The sequence below is a fragment of the Clarias gariepinus genome, chromosome 7, assembly GCF_024256425.1.
Source record: "Clarias gariepinus isolate MV-2021 ecotype Netherlands chromosome 7, CGAR_prim_01v2, whole genome shotgun sequence".
In the NCBI taxonomy this organism is placed as follows: Eukaryota; Metazoa; Chordata; class Actinopteri; order Siluriformes; family Clariidae; genus Clarias; species Clarias gariepinus.
The window spans coordinates 484954-498465 of record NC_071106.1 but is presented as its reverse complement, the minus strand read 5'-3'; the positions used below and the strand labels follow the sequence as shown (position 1 = coordinate 498465).

At 41.1% G+C, this 13512-nt stretch overlaps 1 protein-coding gene across 2 annotated transcripts; it reads right to left on the bottom strand.

The window, feature by feature from the left end:
• Positions 1–227: 227 nt before the first annotated feature.
• On the bottom strand, positions 228–11393 carry bnc1 (basonuclin 1). 2 transcript variants are annotated; one of them, XM_053499923.1, is made up of 5 exons: positions 11296–11393; positions 7036–7138; positions 6073–6308; positions 2107–3809; positions 228–1810 (listed from the first exon to the last, which is right to left on the bottom strand). In XM_053499923.1, the coding sequence occupies exons 1-5, from the start codon at positions 11302–11304 to the stop codon at positions 1210–1212; spliced, it is 2652 nt and encodes an 883-aa protein (XP_053355898.1). In that variant the 5' UTR covers positions 11305–11393; the 3' UTR covers positions 228–1209. The 2 variants fall into 2 exon arrangements, with proteins under 2 accessions (XP_053355898.1, XP_053355899.1); XM_053499924.1 differs by lacking the exon at positions 7036–7138 and having other exon boundaries at positions 11296–11363.
• Between the last annotated feature and the right edge of the window lie 2119 nt (positions 11394–13512).

The window sequence follows — 13512 nt, the reverse complement described above, 5'->3', positions numbered from 1 at the left end:
CTTATCCAGAAAGGGGCAGTGTGTGTGTGTGTATGTGTGTGTGTGTGTGTATTGACAGCCAGGAACGCTAATTAAGCAGGTGGAATCAGGTGTAGCTTCTGCACCCCTGCCTTACTTTTAGCTGTACTGCTAACCTGAAAACAAAGCCTACCCCCTTTTTCCTTTTAAGTAAGTTTCTCTCCCTGACATTTATTTCAGTCATTTCTATCTTGCTAATAATACTGCTAGCATGTTAGCCTGACTGCCAGGTTTTGGTTGCTTGCCCTTTTAAGTTCAACTAAAACTTTGTTTTGGTTAACACTTCCATAAATGTAATGATTGTCATGCCGCTGTAATTGCGCTAATAATAATAATAATAATAATAATAATAATAATAATTTGTGCTAGTTAAGTACTGAGTATTTCCTGCAGGTCGTTATTTGTACTCGGAGTTTATTCAATAAAATCATGTGCTTAATCAGCTGTATTCTGAAATTCCGTTTCAGTAATAAACACTGACAGTGTTGGAATTGAGCTGTTTAAGTGATTAGTGTTTAGTAATAAAGTTTTTAAACCTCACACACTTCTGCTTCACGTCTAGATAAGATTCCGATCCTCCACTTTACATGACGTATTGTTGTAACGAGCCACATTTTCATAAAAGTATTTTTAGAAAAAATAAAAGGGTTAATTGCAAAAGGATCCAACAAATATTTATAAAAAGTCTGAGCTGAACCTCTTTCTCTACTGATTTAAACTGCAGTGGAATAAATAACATAGTAGAATATGAAATAAAGTCATACAACTGTGTCAAGCCTCTCCAATGTGGTTTTACTGTTTCCAGGCTTTAGGGTTTAGGGTTTAGGGAATGTCATAGCTTGGACATTCGGCATTAAGCCGTTTCCTGTGCTGTTAATCACAGGCGGAAGTGTTTTGTCTAATGTGAGCGCATTGCCCAGTGTCAATCATTTCTTGAGATCTGTTATACAGAGCACTATTCACATTATATATCTAAATTCAATGAAAACTTGGCTACTTGAAGGTTTGCCCTTTGTAGTAAAACACCAAACTGTGCTGTCTATAATACGCATAGGATGAAAAAACACTTCTGTTCCCCATGGAACAGTTCATCATTGTGCATTTTAGGTAGAATCTATGAAGGCCTGTGCTTTTTTCCACTTACACACAAGTGCTCCTGATTAGGGTTCATCTCAAAATCAGAGTTCATCCTTACTCCTGACTGACGGTGCTGTTGTTTGTCAGAAGATTCCGGTGTAGATTCGGGTTCTGGCTGTGCCGGTTGCGGCTCCTGACTGACGAGAATGTGGTGTCGCACCCTGGTACCTTGCACTTGTGCAGAAGCCGAAGGTGCACGGTTTTGTAGTGCGCCCGGAATGTGCCCTTGTTGCTGTAAACCTTCTGGCAGACGTGACAGGTGATAGGTGAAGAAGAGTTATTGACCTGCTGCCCGTGACCCACCGCACTGGAGTTTAGCCCGTCACAGCTCTCGTTCTCGTCGCTGTCCTCCAGGGGGAGCTCCTCCTCACTCCCTGCGTCCGAGTCCCAGGAAGAAGAGTGACCACTTCCTCGGGTGCTTAGGTCCAACACGGCCTCGTCCTCCACTGGATCCTCGACGATCTCAGAGGATTTACTCATGGGAAACACGAGGCCCGTGCAGTTTGTACCCTTGAAGATGACAGACGTCTGGCTCAGATGATCTTTAGAAGGGAACTCAGGGTGAGAATCAGTGGTGATGTCTTTGCAGGACGGAGTGAAGACGTAGTGATCTTTGGTCAACAGCTTGTGGTGTAAATTCAGATTTGCACTGTGTCTGAAGAGAAAAAATCAAACAAACAACACAATCAGAAGAGTAGATTTAAAAAAATATCAACATCTCGAGATCAGTGTTTACCTGGGCCAAGTGATACCTATATGCTTATTTATATTGCCTAACTGTGGGGAAATTTTTTTTACCTGTATAGTTAGCAGTCATGTGACCATCTTTTTATCTTTACAAACAAAGGTCCTGGAAATTTTGCACCATTCTGCAGAACTCATAAAATCCCTCAGAGAGCCTTGATGCAGTGGTTCCTAAACCTTGGCTGTGTTGGACCTCATTAGACTCACCTGTCTCTGCTCCTGCGGGACGGGAATGCAGCGTTGCAGCCTGCTACGGTGCACACGTGCATCTCCTTCAAGTGGACGCTGCGGTAATGCATTTTGGCGCTGTAGGAGTTTTTAAAGGTTTTATTGCAACTGTCGCAGTGATGCAGCAGCTCGTCTTCATCATCTGCACACACAATCTGTAGGTCACCATCGGCGTCTGCGCGGACCTCTGACTTGCAGGGTGTGCTGCTCAATGCCACGTCAGCCGTAGGACGGAGATCCAAGTTATGACTGCGGGTTTGTTCCCCAAAATCAATTAAGTCTCTTTGTATGTTGCTGAAGGAAGACGGGGAGTGGGTGAGACTGCACCCCTGGGCTTGGTGTTTGTCCTCCGTTTGTGGCTCTTCTGTATGAGAAAAATTGGTGAGGACAGAGTGATGGATTGAAGGATGAACAACACCATTCTCATCACATTCTGTCTTCACTACACAGTCTGTCGCAGATTCCATACTTGCAGGAGGATCATCATCATCTTCATCATCGTTTGAGCTGCTGCGCTCCTCCAGCTCATCTTTCTCTATCTTTATGGGCATGCTGGATTTACGGGATTTCTTCTTGGGCACTGGCTCAGTGTTGCTCTCCATGTCTCCTATGCTTACAGGCACAGACGAAGAGGACAGTAGAGGCAGGGAGGGCAGGTTGCCGGGTGTGTTGGCGAGCTCAGCAGGCGTCACCAGGCTACGGTAGAATGGCAGCACCGGCTGGACGGTCTTCAGGTTCGGGAAAACAATCCCACTGTGGCTGATGCTTGGAAAAGAGCTGTGGAGTTTGGGCTCGGAGTTGCTTATGTAGTTGGAGACGGACCTGCTTAGGTCCCGCTTCTCAGCCTCGTCCCCGAGTCCATCCCTCACATCCCTGTCCCGATTGTTTCGGTTCATGGGCATGTGCAGGCGCGGGTTCGGGTTGGCACTGTGCCGGTTGCGGCTTCTCAGAGAGCTGAAGACCATGTTGCATCCCTCAATAGTGCACTTGTGCTTGATCTTGAGGTGAACAGCATTGTAGTGGATCTTCAGGGTTCCTTTGTCATAAAAGGTCTTTTCACAGGCACTGCAGAAAACACGGCCCTTTTTCATCCCAATTCCTGAACGGATTTTGGACTCTGGCGACGCTTGGGCAATATCCGAGCTGATCGAGGGTGGGCAAGGTGTCGAGGGTGAGGAATATGTATCGCTCAGTGTGAAGTCATCCGACTCTATATTGGTGCTTGATCTCTCCATGGGTAAATCTTCTCTTTCTGCATCAGAGGCAAAGTGAGAGGAGGTGTCTGGGTTTGAATCTGAAATTTCCTGTCGTGCCGGCGTCTCCTGCTGGCGAGAATCTGCTCTGGACCTGAGCAGCGGTGCAGGGACAGAGTTGAGCAACTGCAAAGGCAGCATGAAGGTCATGTTCTGGACTAAACTCTCAAAGTGGTGGCCGTTGTTTCTGCTTAGAGGCTCGGTCGTGGGTGGCACTGATGGACGCTGCATGCTGCTCTCTATGAAGCTACGGATGTCCGAGTTTGCTCGAACTGTCGGCACGATGACCGCCTGCCCCTCTTTGTCCTGCAGTGCCATCAGCTCAACGATGGACTTCGTCTCTCCAAAGCGGAGGAACTGCTGCAGGGTCGCAATTTCCTCCTCGAAGGTCATGATGGCCCAGCGGTCCAGCACTTTGCCAGCCACATCCTATACAAACACACACACACCGAGGAATTTCATTTGCATTATGAATGAAAAACTGAAGCACTCGGGACTTCGGTATCTCTGACAATCTGACAGCACGATAAGATAAAGAGTTGTTCGTACATCTAATACAGCAAGACATGAAAGCCCTAATTACTGCAGTGCATCTGTAATATCGTTTCTCTTCATTCTGATGATTGGGTTTGTCCCTGGTGGGGGTTGGCAGGGGTTGGCGGGGGTAGTTGGGTGGAGGTACAGGGTTGGGCAGTGAGTCTGGCTGTAATTACACATGAGTGCTAGCAGTCCTTCAAAGTCATTCAGCAGCTTCATGCCATAACCAAGATAAATATTTCATCATACAGCATTCATTTATATGCCTGTGGAGGATTTGACTTTACTTCTGCTGTCAGATGAGCTAACTAGGATCACACGCAACCACCTGAATACTTAACGAGCAGCAAATTGAGCAGCTCTTCCACTACTGGAGTTTTGAGCAGGGGGGAAAAAAAACGTGACAAAATTGTATTTACATGATTCACTGTGATCACAGAGGTAATGAGAGCTGGAGGGAGTCTACGGGTCTCGAAACTACGAAAGTATTCTACCAAGAACTGGGCGATGACATATCTCCAATAAAATCCAACTGGCGTGCTCTTATTTTCTGAAAGTGTTACCCCAATAAACGCATTTTAAAACATAATCGTCGAATAATAATCCTTCAATACTGTCCAAGAGACGATGAAACCGGTTTGAGGAACGTCTCTACATCCTCACCCTCATTAACACCAAGAGCGTTGAATATACAGTATGTGAATATGCAAATTATCTGTAAATCGCCTTAATATTGTCAAGCCATTTATCAAACTTCTTACAAAGCAGCTCACATCAATCACAATTTTATTTTAATATCAGATTTTCTCATCTTGTTCTTTAAAATATAAAGCTGCCATGACAACTAACTTCTTTACTACAAGCCTATACAGCTGACTTTGTGACATCACAAACTGACCTGATAAGTAACCCTGTGGAATACAATGTTACCCGTAACAGTTGTCATGGCAACTGGGATGGGGAGGAGAAATGGGAATTTGGAAAGATGAGTAAAAGAATCTTAGAAAATGGAGAAAATAACAAGTATTTTAGAAATATTTTAGAAAATGTAGAAAAATTACAAGAACGAAAGTATTTGATAAAAGAGGATCTAAACTAAAAGGAAGATGAGGAAGATCAAGACCTACAGGTGGCAGTAATTTAACCCTTTTAGATGCCGACTGTCGTAAAACAAGGACAACAAAAACAATGCTAACATGACAACCATTAGCATTATATACATTAGCTAGTAACAGGTTCTGCTCATTAAACTGTCCATGTAATCTTGTACCTGATTGGCCCATAACTGCAAAGCTCAAGTTTGAAATGAATTAGCGTGCAGTCATCATCAGGCAAGTTGAAGATTATCTGATTCTGTGGGATCAACTTTACATCTGGTTGGTTTCACCCTGCTCCTCAAAGAGCCTTAAAAGCCATGTATGGGACCTCAAAGGTATCCATCATGGGTAGGGATGTGAAGAAGTCTCAAAATCAAGGACTACACACATCATGGACACATATCAGTGTGACGCTCACAACCAACAACTGGAGAAAATGGAGCAGGACGTTCTTCGAAAATTTATCAGGGAGGCAGCTAAGGGGCCCTCAGCAACATTACAGGGGCTGCAGGAACTTGTTGAGAGTACCAGTAGACATGTTCTTAACAGCATCCAATCGCTAAACCACTGAACCATGTGTGTTCTGACCTCATGGGAGACATATGTCTAAAAAGACTTTACATTTGGTGCAGAAACAAGATGGATCCAAACATCACATGGTGGAGCTTCAGCTGGAACTATAGTTCTGGTCAGAGTAGGGCGAAGAAATCTGTTTCAGCAAAAAAACCCTGCAGGTGAAGAGAAAATTCTCCTTCCAGCACCATGACCAGATGAGAAACAAACACAGTAAAGTCAACACCGTAACGACTCCGGAAGAAGAAAAAGGAGAAGAAGAAAGAGTGGAATAAAATTACAGAATGAAGCTGCTAAGGTGTTGTCTCACAATCCAAGCCTGCTTTACTTCAGTATTAGTTCAAGGGTGTACATACTTACGCACCTAGGATACTGCAAAGGATAAGGTTTATTTTTTCTTCATTTTTTTATATATCCACAATAAAAACATGAATCATAAATATTACGCCATCATACAGCGTGTATGTGTGTGTGTGTGTGTCTACCTGCAGGACGTAACCCCGTATATAGTCCTGTAGCGTCCAGTCGAGTGCGTTGAGGATTTTGATGACCTCGTCCTGCTTGAGGACGCTGAAGAGGCGGTCGAGGAGGATCTTCAGGCGCACGGGGATGGCCTGCGTCCCGTACAGCATCAGGCTGCAGATATCAAACACCACGTTGGAGTGAACGATCTCCACCTGACCGCCGTCATACACGTGCTGCATCTTCAGCTTGCTCAGAGCTTCACACACACACACACACACACAGCATAAGCATGCTAGTCTAATAATAGGCTAATGATGTGTTTCAGGAACAATATAAATTAATTATCTGATTAATGAAACATTTTTAAATAAGAGTCACATTTAGAAATTTCCATAATTATTGTTAAAGCACACGCAGAGTGGAAACACTAACACACACACGTCTAATTTAATGAATAAAATGCTGTAGTGAGAAATTAATGAGCTAAAACTTAACAATTAATACATTCGATTTTATTAGCAAATAACCAGTAATTTACAAAAAAGATTAAAATAATTTAATTAGATATAAAATAATTACAAAAACATTCATTAGTGTCAAAATGTTCCATAATTATAACCCATGTTTAATAATTAGTTCTTTAAAATATTTTTAGCAGGTTTTAGTAAAATAAAATTAAATAAAATAAAATGATCTAAACTAAATTTATTTACTTTGTCCAATTTATTTTTATATGTAATTATGGAGCAATGTTTAGCCTTACACTTGTAAATCCCACGTTTGCATATATTTGCATATTACAATGTCTCTTAATCTAGCCCCGCCCATTTCACTGTCCTTCATGCTGCTGTATTTCTCTCTCTTTGATGATGATGATGATAAAGACTTCATCACCTCTCAGCACAGAAAGTGTAAATGCGGTTAGAGTTTGAATGTTAGTTTATTAGTTAGTTAGTTAGTTAGTTAGTTAGTTAGTTAGTTACCGTGAGCGACCCATCCGTGCCTGCAGTTCTCACACTGACGACGTTTCAGTTTCCCCGGTCTGAAACTGTCGCAGGTACAATTCACCAGCGTGCAGCAGATCGCCTGTTTAACACACACACACACACACACACACACACAGAGTAAATAAGGTGACTCCTTTAGTGATGGTGTTAATTATTTCTTACAGTCACGTTAACCCGAGCATTATGGGGGCGTGACTCTAACACACTGCACTCGCACAGAAAATCTCACACACACGTGTTCAGTGTGTTTTATTTCTCTTTTAAACCCGAGTGTGTGTGCAGTACAGTGTTAGTTACTGCGTAGTGGGCGGAGTCAGCATGACATCACTGAATTATCCGTCTGTCTATCTGTGTGTGTGTGTGTGTGTGTGTGTGTGCTTCTCACAAATGTTATTAAACGAGTAAAGTCAGAGAAATTAAACACTGAATAAATGTTCAGGTGAAAAGTGAGCGTGCAACAGTTCAGAGAAATACAGTGTAATAAAAAAATTAAGATTAAGTTACATTTTGTTTTTTAAATAGCTATTAATTATTATTATTAAATGATTTTCCTTTTCCTTTATTCAATTCTGTCTTTTTTTTTTTTATTCTCTCTGTTTTAAATTTGTTTTTGTGTCAAACACTTTAAAATGGTTTCTGTGTAATAATGGCAAATAAATAAACATTTATTATTATTGTTATTATTATTATTATTATTATTATTGCTGTAATATTCAGTTATAAAACAAATATCTGTATTTAACATAACTTGTTTATTGATGTCTGTAATAAACGAGTTCATGTGTATGTGAGTATATTTATAGTGTGTGTGTGTGTGTGTGTGTGTGTGTGTGTGTGTGGTGTATTCGCAGAAGTACATTAACTAACATACTGTATAAAGTGCATTATGCTGTTTTTCATTAATTTATTTGTTTTATTTTGATAATTCAGTTGAATCTGAAGGACGCTCGTGCAGGTGATGATTTATAAACTCTTACTTCAGTCGTATATAAAGACGTTTATGCCAAACCCAACACGTCTGTAATATCGTCTGTAGTAATTCATCTTACACACGGCACATTTATAACAAAATCATTACAACAAACTCTCACTATATTAAAATGCAACTTGAACCATTTAAATAATTTACAATTTTATTATTATTATTATATTATTATTTTGTTCTTTGTAATGCCCTAAACATCACCCAGAATATTACAGACCTGCTATGTAATTAATGTAGTTATTAATTATTACCTTATTCAATCAGTAATGAATATTCAATGGTAAATGTTGAATTTTTCTGTATGTGTGTGTGTGTGTGTGTGTGTGTGAGAGAGAGAGAGATGAGGAGCTAAATTATTATTTATATATATGTATTATTGCTAAATAAAGTGTTACAATTTTACAGCTCATTATTTATTTGATCATCATTATTTATTTGATCATTGATATTAATCAGAATGCAGCACTGTACATTTCTGAGATATGCGCGTGTGTGTATGTGTGTGTGCGTGTGTGTATGTGTGCGTGTGTGTGTATGCGTGTGTGTGGCTGATTTCTATGAGTAAGCTCTGAGCAGTAAGTGGAAGTCGATGTTTAACGGGTTTAGTGCCCTACACTCGGCTCCCTACACTTGAGCACTACATAGGGGATGTTAATTAACATGAATCTATTTAATTCGACACGTTTACTTAAAGTTCAGTCGCAGCCGCAATTACAGTCGATCAATTAATGCAATATTAATCAGTTTATATTGTATTTTATTAATGAAACCAGACGTAATAATACAGAAATAATCATTCATTCATACTTACTGTTTTAGAGGCATAAACTCACTTTTATTATTTCATTTTAATTAATGAAACAGAAATGCTACATGAAACATGAATCAAAAATGAAGTTAAATTAACAGGAGCTAATAATATAATACAGATCAATTGTTTGTGTAAACATTGTATTATAAATGAAAACCTTGTAAACGTTTAGTAGTAAATAAACAAATGAAGGTAAATAACGGTCCAGACATGTCCATGTCACAGTTCTGATTCTGATCTAACAATCGCAATTTAGATATTATTTTCTTTAAGTTATGTTTATCTCATTTTTACTTTAAAGACTTTACAGTTTGTCATAACGATGCAGGAATGCTAATTTAATATGCATGAATAAGTCTGAATATTAATAAGTGATAAACAGTAGTCACATGACTCTGAACCCGTCCGGATTATAATATGATGAATGATTATGGATGTCAGTGAAACTGCAGACATGCGAAGGTTTCACACACTCGACATCTCTAATCCTGAGAGGCCGCGCGCAGGTTGTAAATGATGAACTTTCTAGCGGCTGACGCGTGAATGCGTTTATCACGTTTATCTCAACATGTTTAGAAACAGATCTAATAAAAAGATCTAACAGTGTGAACAGATAGAACATCCAGCTTAGAAACGGGACAACTGTGAGTGTGTGTGTGCGTGTGTGTGTGTGTGTGTGTGCGCACATTTGTGTTTTTTGAAATATAAAAGTTCTAAGACTGAAACCTTAAAACTGCTTCATCAGTTCTGATTAATAAACTCGTTTACATAATGAAACTTATTACTGTGTTATGTAATTATTATTACTGAGGCGCTCTGACACAGAAAGATGTCGCGCGGTGCACCGCCGCCGCCGCCTCACTACAGACCCACGTTACAGAAATATTGGCGCCCTTTCCGAATCACTCTCTGACCGTGTGACAGGCTTCAACTGCACGTCTGTTTATCATCTGAAATTCAGAGTGACATGACTTTTCACCCCTAAGCCACGCCCACTTAATGACATGATTGACAAAAAAAAAGTTGTACGTTCAAGAGCAAGGCATTTAAAAAAAACTCAATACTGTTAAATATTTCGCTTGTTAATTTTAACTCTCTATTTATGATTATTCTTAACTTTTAATTAAAAATGAAACCCTGTAAAGACGTCATCAGCTTCCACGTAACCACAAGACAAAAACGAGGCTAATTAAATCATGACATCATCTCAGCTCGTCCAATCACAGAGCAGCGAGAGAGTTTTATAGCTACAGCTGTGATTTATGTGCGCGTTATTCCAAGTACGATCGTCACAACTCGTCATAACATTTAACGGGAACGATACGGAAATAGATAAATGTACATAATAAAATAATCATCATTTAATTACAAAAATTTATTGATTAATTATTAGTTTTTTTGTTAATTTATTTATCTTGTTTTTCTCTTGAACTTACAGAAACCAGACACAGCTCCACTCACACACTCTTCACTCACACACTCTTCATCTCAGTAATAATCAGGTGTTTAGTTTTGTAATTAAATAGCAGACTGTAACATCTACAATAACAACAACAATAATAAAAACAATAACGAGAAAGAGAGCTGCAGCGCTGCAGAGTCGCTACGTCACCCCCGAGTTACTGTCCCTGATCACCGTGAGGTTAGAACTCAACCCTCTAAACGTTACACATCACACACACACACACACACACACACACTGTTTCACTTCATCTATCCGTCTAACTGTCTGTCTTTGTGCAGAAAAGAAAGTAGAGGAACACAGTGAGGAATCACACTTTAGGTGTGTGTGTGTGTGTGTGTGTGTGTGTGTGTGTGTGTGAGTAACTATATCCACAGCTACAGGAACCCGAATCTCAGCCCCAAGGAAAGTACTGTTCTGATGAGTGCACACACACACACACACACTCACACACACACTCACGCAGACAAAGAGTTCTGATGCTTTTGCATGACCCACAGCTGGCTGGCAAAACACACACACACACACACACACACACACACACACACCATAGTTTCAGTGTGACTAAAATTCCGGTCTGTGTTGGGTCACCGTCCTCTCTAGTCAATATGCCTCACTCACACACTCATACACACACTCACACACACTCACACACACACACACACACACACACACACACACTGAGCTTGGCTAATTGTTGCATTATGGCTGCACTGAAGCATTACTGAGGTCTTGGATTACATTCCAGTAGAGGATGGACAGCTGAGAGCTGCTTAACACACACACACACACTCACACACACACACACTCACACACACACACCTAAACAGCAGTTTTGCTTTACAGAACTCCATCTGGATAAACTTTAAAGATAAAATAAAAGTAAAAACGCAATAAAAGTGTGTGTGTGTGTGTTGTTGAAGTATGTTCCACACACACACACACACTTAAGTGAAGTACACACACACACACACTTACCTGAGACATGGTGCTTTCACACTGCAGCCTGCGCGCGCTCTGCCATGTCCTGCTCCTGTCTCTACAAGTTCTACTGCGCGCGACACACACACACACACACACACACTCGCGCGACTCTCGACAAAAGCTCCCGCTGCACACACACACACTCAGCTGCTCGCGCGCTCTCTCCTCCTCATTCCTCCTGCGCTCGAGCTAAAACTGCTCGGAGGATGTGCGCGCGCTCGGACCGTTTCACTCACACACACACACACACACACACCGAGCCCCTCCCCCGCAGGGCAGTCCCCTCACAGCTGGCTGAAGAGGCCATGACACACACACACACACACACACACACACTGATCAAAGCCACACTACCCCTAATGCACTGTCTCTCTCTTTCTGTCTCTCTCTCTGTCTCTCTCTCTATCTGTCTCTACCTGTCTCTCTCTCTCTCTCTCTATCTGTCCCTACCTGTCTCTCTCTCTCTATCTGTCTCTCTCTCTATCTGTCTCTACCTGTCTCTCTCTCTGTCTCTCTCCCTGTCTCTCTCTCTCTCTCTCTCTCTCTCTCTCTCTCTCTCTCTCTCTCTCTCTACCTGTCTCTCTCTCTGTCTCTCTCTCTGTCTCTACCTGTCTCTCTCTCTACCTGTCTCTCTCTCTCTGTCTCTCTCTCTATCTGTCTCTACCTGTCTCTCTCTCTGTCTCTCTCTCTGTCTCTCTCTCTCTATCTGTCTCTCTCTCTATCTGTCTCTACCTGTCTCTCTCTCTACCTGTCTCTCTCTCTCTACCTGTCTCTCTCTCTCTATCTGTCTCTACCTGTCTCTCTCTCTACCTGTCTCTCTCTCTCTACCTGTCTCTCTCTCTGTCTCTACCTGTCTCTCTCTCTGTCTCTCTCTCTACCTGTCTCTCTCTCTATCTCTCACCTTCTCTCCCTCTGTCTGTCACTCATATCTCTCTGTCTGTCTGTCTGTCTTTTATCTCTTTTCTCCCTCTTATCCTTTAACTCACTTCTCCCCCCCTCTCTCTCTACCTGTCTCTCTCTCTCTGTCAGTCTTCCCTCTCACCTTCTCTCCCTCTGTCTGTCACTCATATCTCTCTGTCTGTCTGTCTGTCTTTTATCTCTTTTCTCCCTCTTATCCTTTAACTCACTTCTCCCCCCCTCTCTCTTTGTCTGTCTCTCTGTTTCTCTCTCTATATTTCTCTCTGTCTGTCTCTCTCTCTGTCTGTGTCTCCCTCTGTCTGTATCGCTGTCTCTCTGTCTCTCTCTCCATCTGTCTATCTCTCTCTCTGTCTGCCTCTGTCTGTCTCTCTGTCTGTCTGTCTCTCTCTATCTGTGTCTCTGTCTGTCTGTCTGTCTCTTTCTCTCTCTCTCTCTCTCTCTCTGTGTCCCTGTGTCTCTCTGTCAGTTAAGGAGAAAGTCTTTAACTCTCACTCCATTCTTTCTCTCTCTATCTTTATCCACCTTTTTTCTTTTTTCTCCATCAATCTTTTTTCGTTTGTTATTTTTCTCTAACCCCCCCCCCCCCCCCAATGACTTTAATGGCAAGAATGTAACCTAAAAAGATTATATTGTTGTCAAAGCAATTATAAAAGAATAATTACATTACAAACAACATCAATCTGAATTTCGAAACATTTATAAATATTATAAACATATTAACTATAAAAGGATAACATATCAGGCAAACAATAAAACAACAACAACAACAAAATCCTCATCAATATTACCTGTACATTTACCTGAACAGGACAGTCATCTCTGTCTGTTTGTCTGTCTATCTACAGTATCTATCTATCTATCTATCTATCTATCTATCTATCTATCTATCTGTCTGTCTGTCTGTCTGTCTGTCTATCTATCTACAGTATCTGTCTGTCTATCTATCTATCTGTCTGTCTGTCTGTCTGTCTACAGTATCTATCTTTCTGTCTGTCTGTCTATCTACAGTATCTGTCTATCTGTCTGTCCGTCTGTCTGTCTATCTACAGTATCTATCTATCTATCTATCTATCTATCTATCTATCTATCTATCTATCTATCTATCTGTCTGTCTGTCTGTCTATCTGTCTATTGTTCTTCTCTTTTCTCTCTGTCTCATAGATGATAGCTGATTAGTGAATTATCTCACAGTCAGCATATAAAAATGGCACTTCACGTACACACACACACACACACACACACACCCACACACACACACACATACACTCTGTGCTAAGGCAGAAGGTAATATTC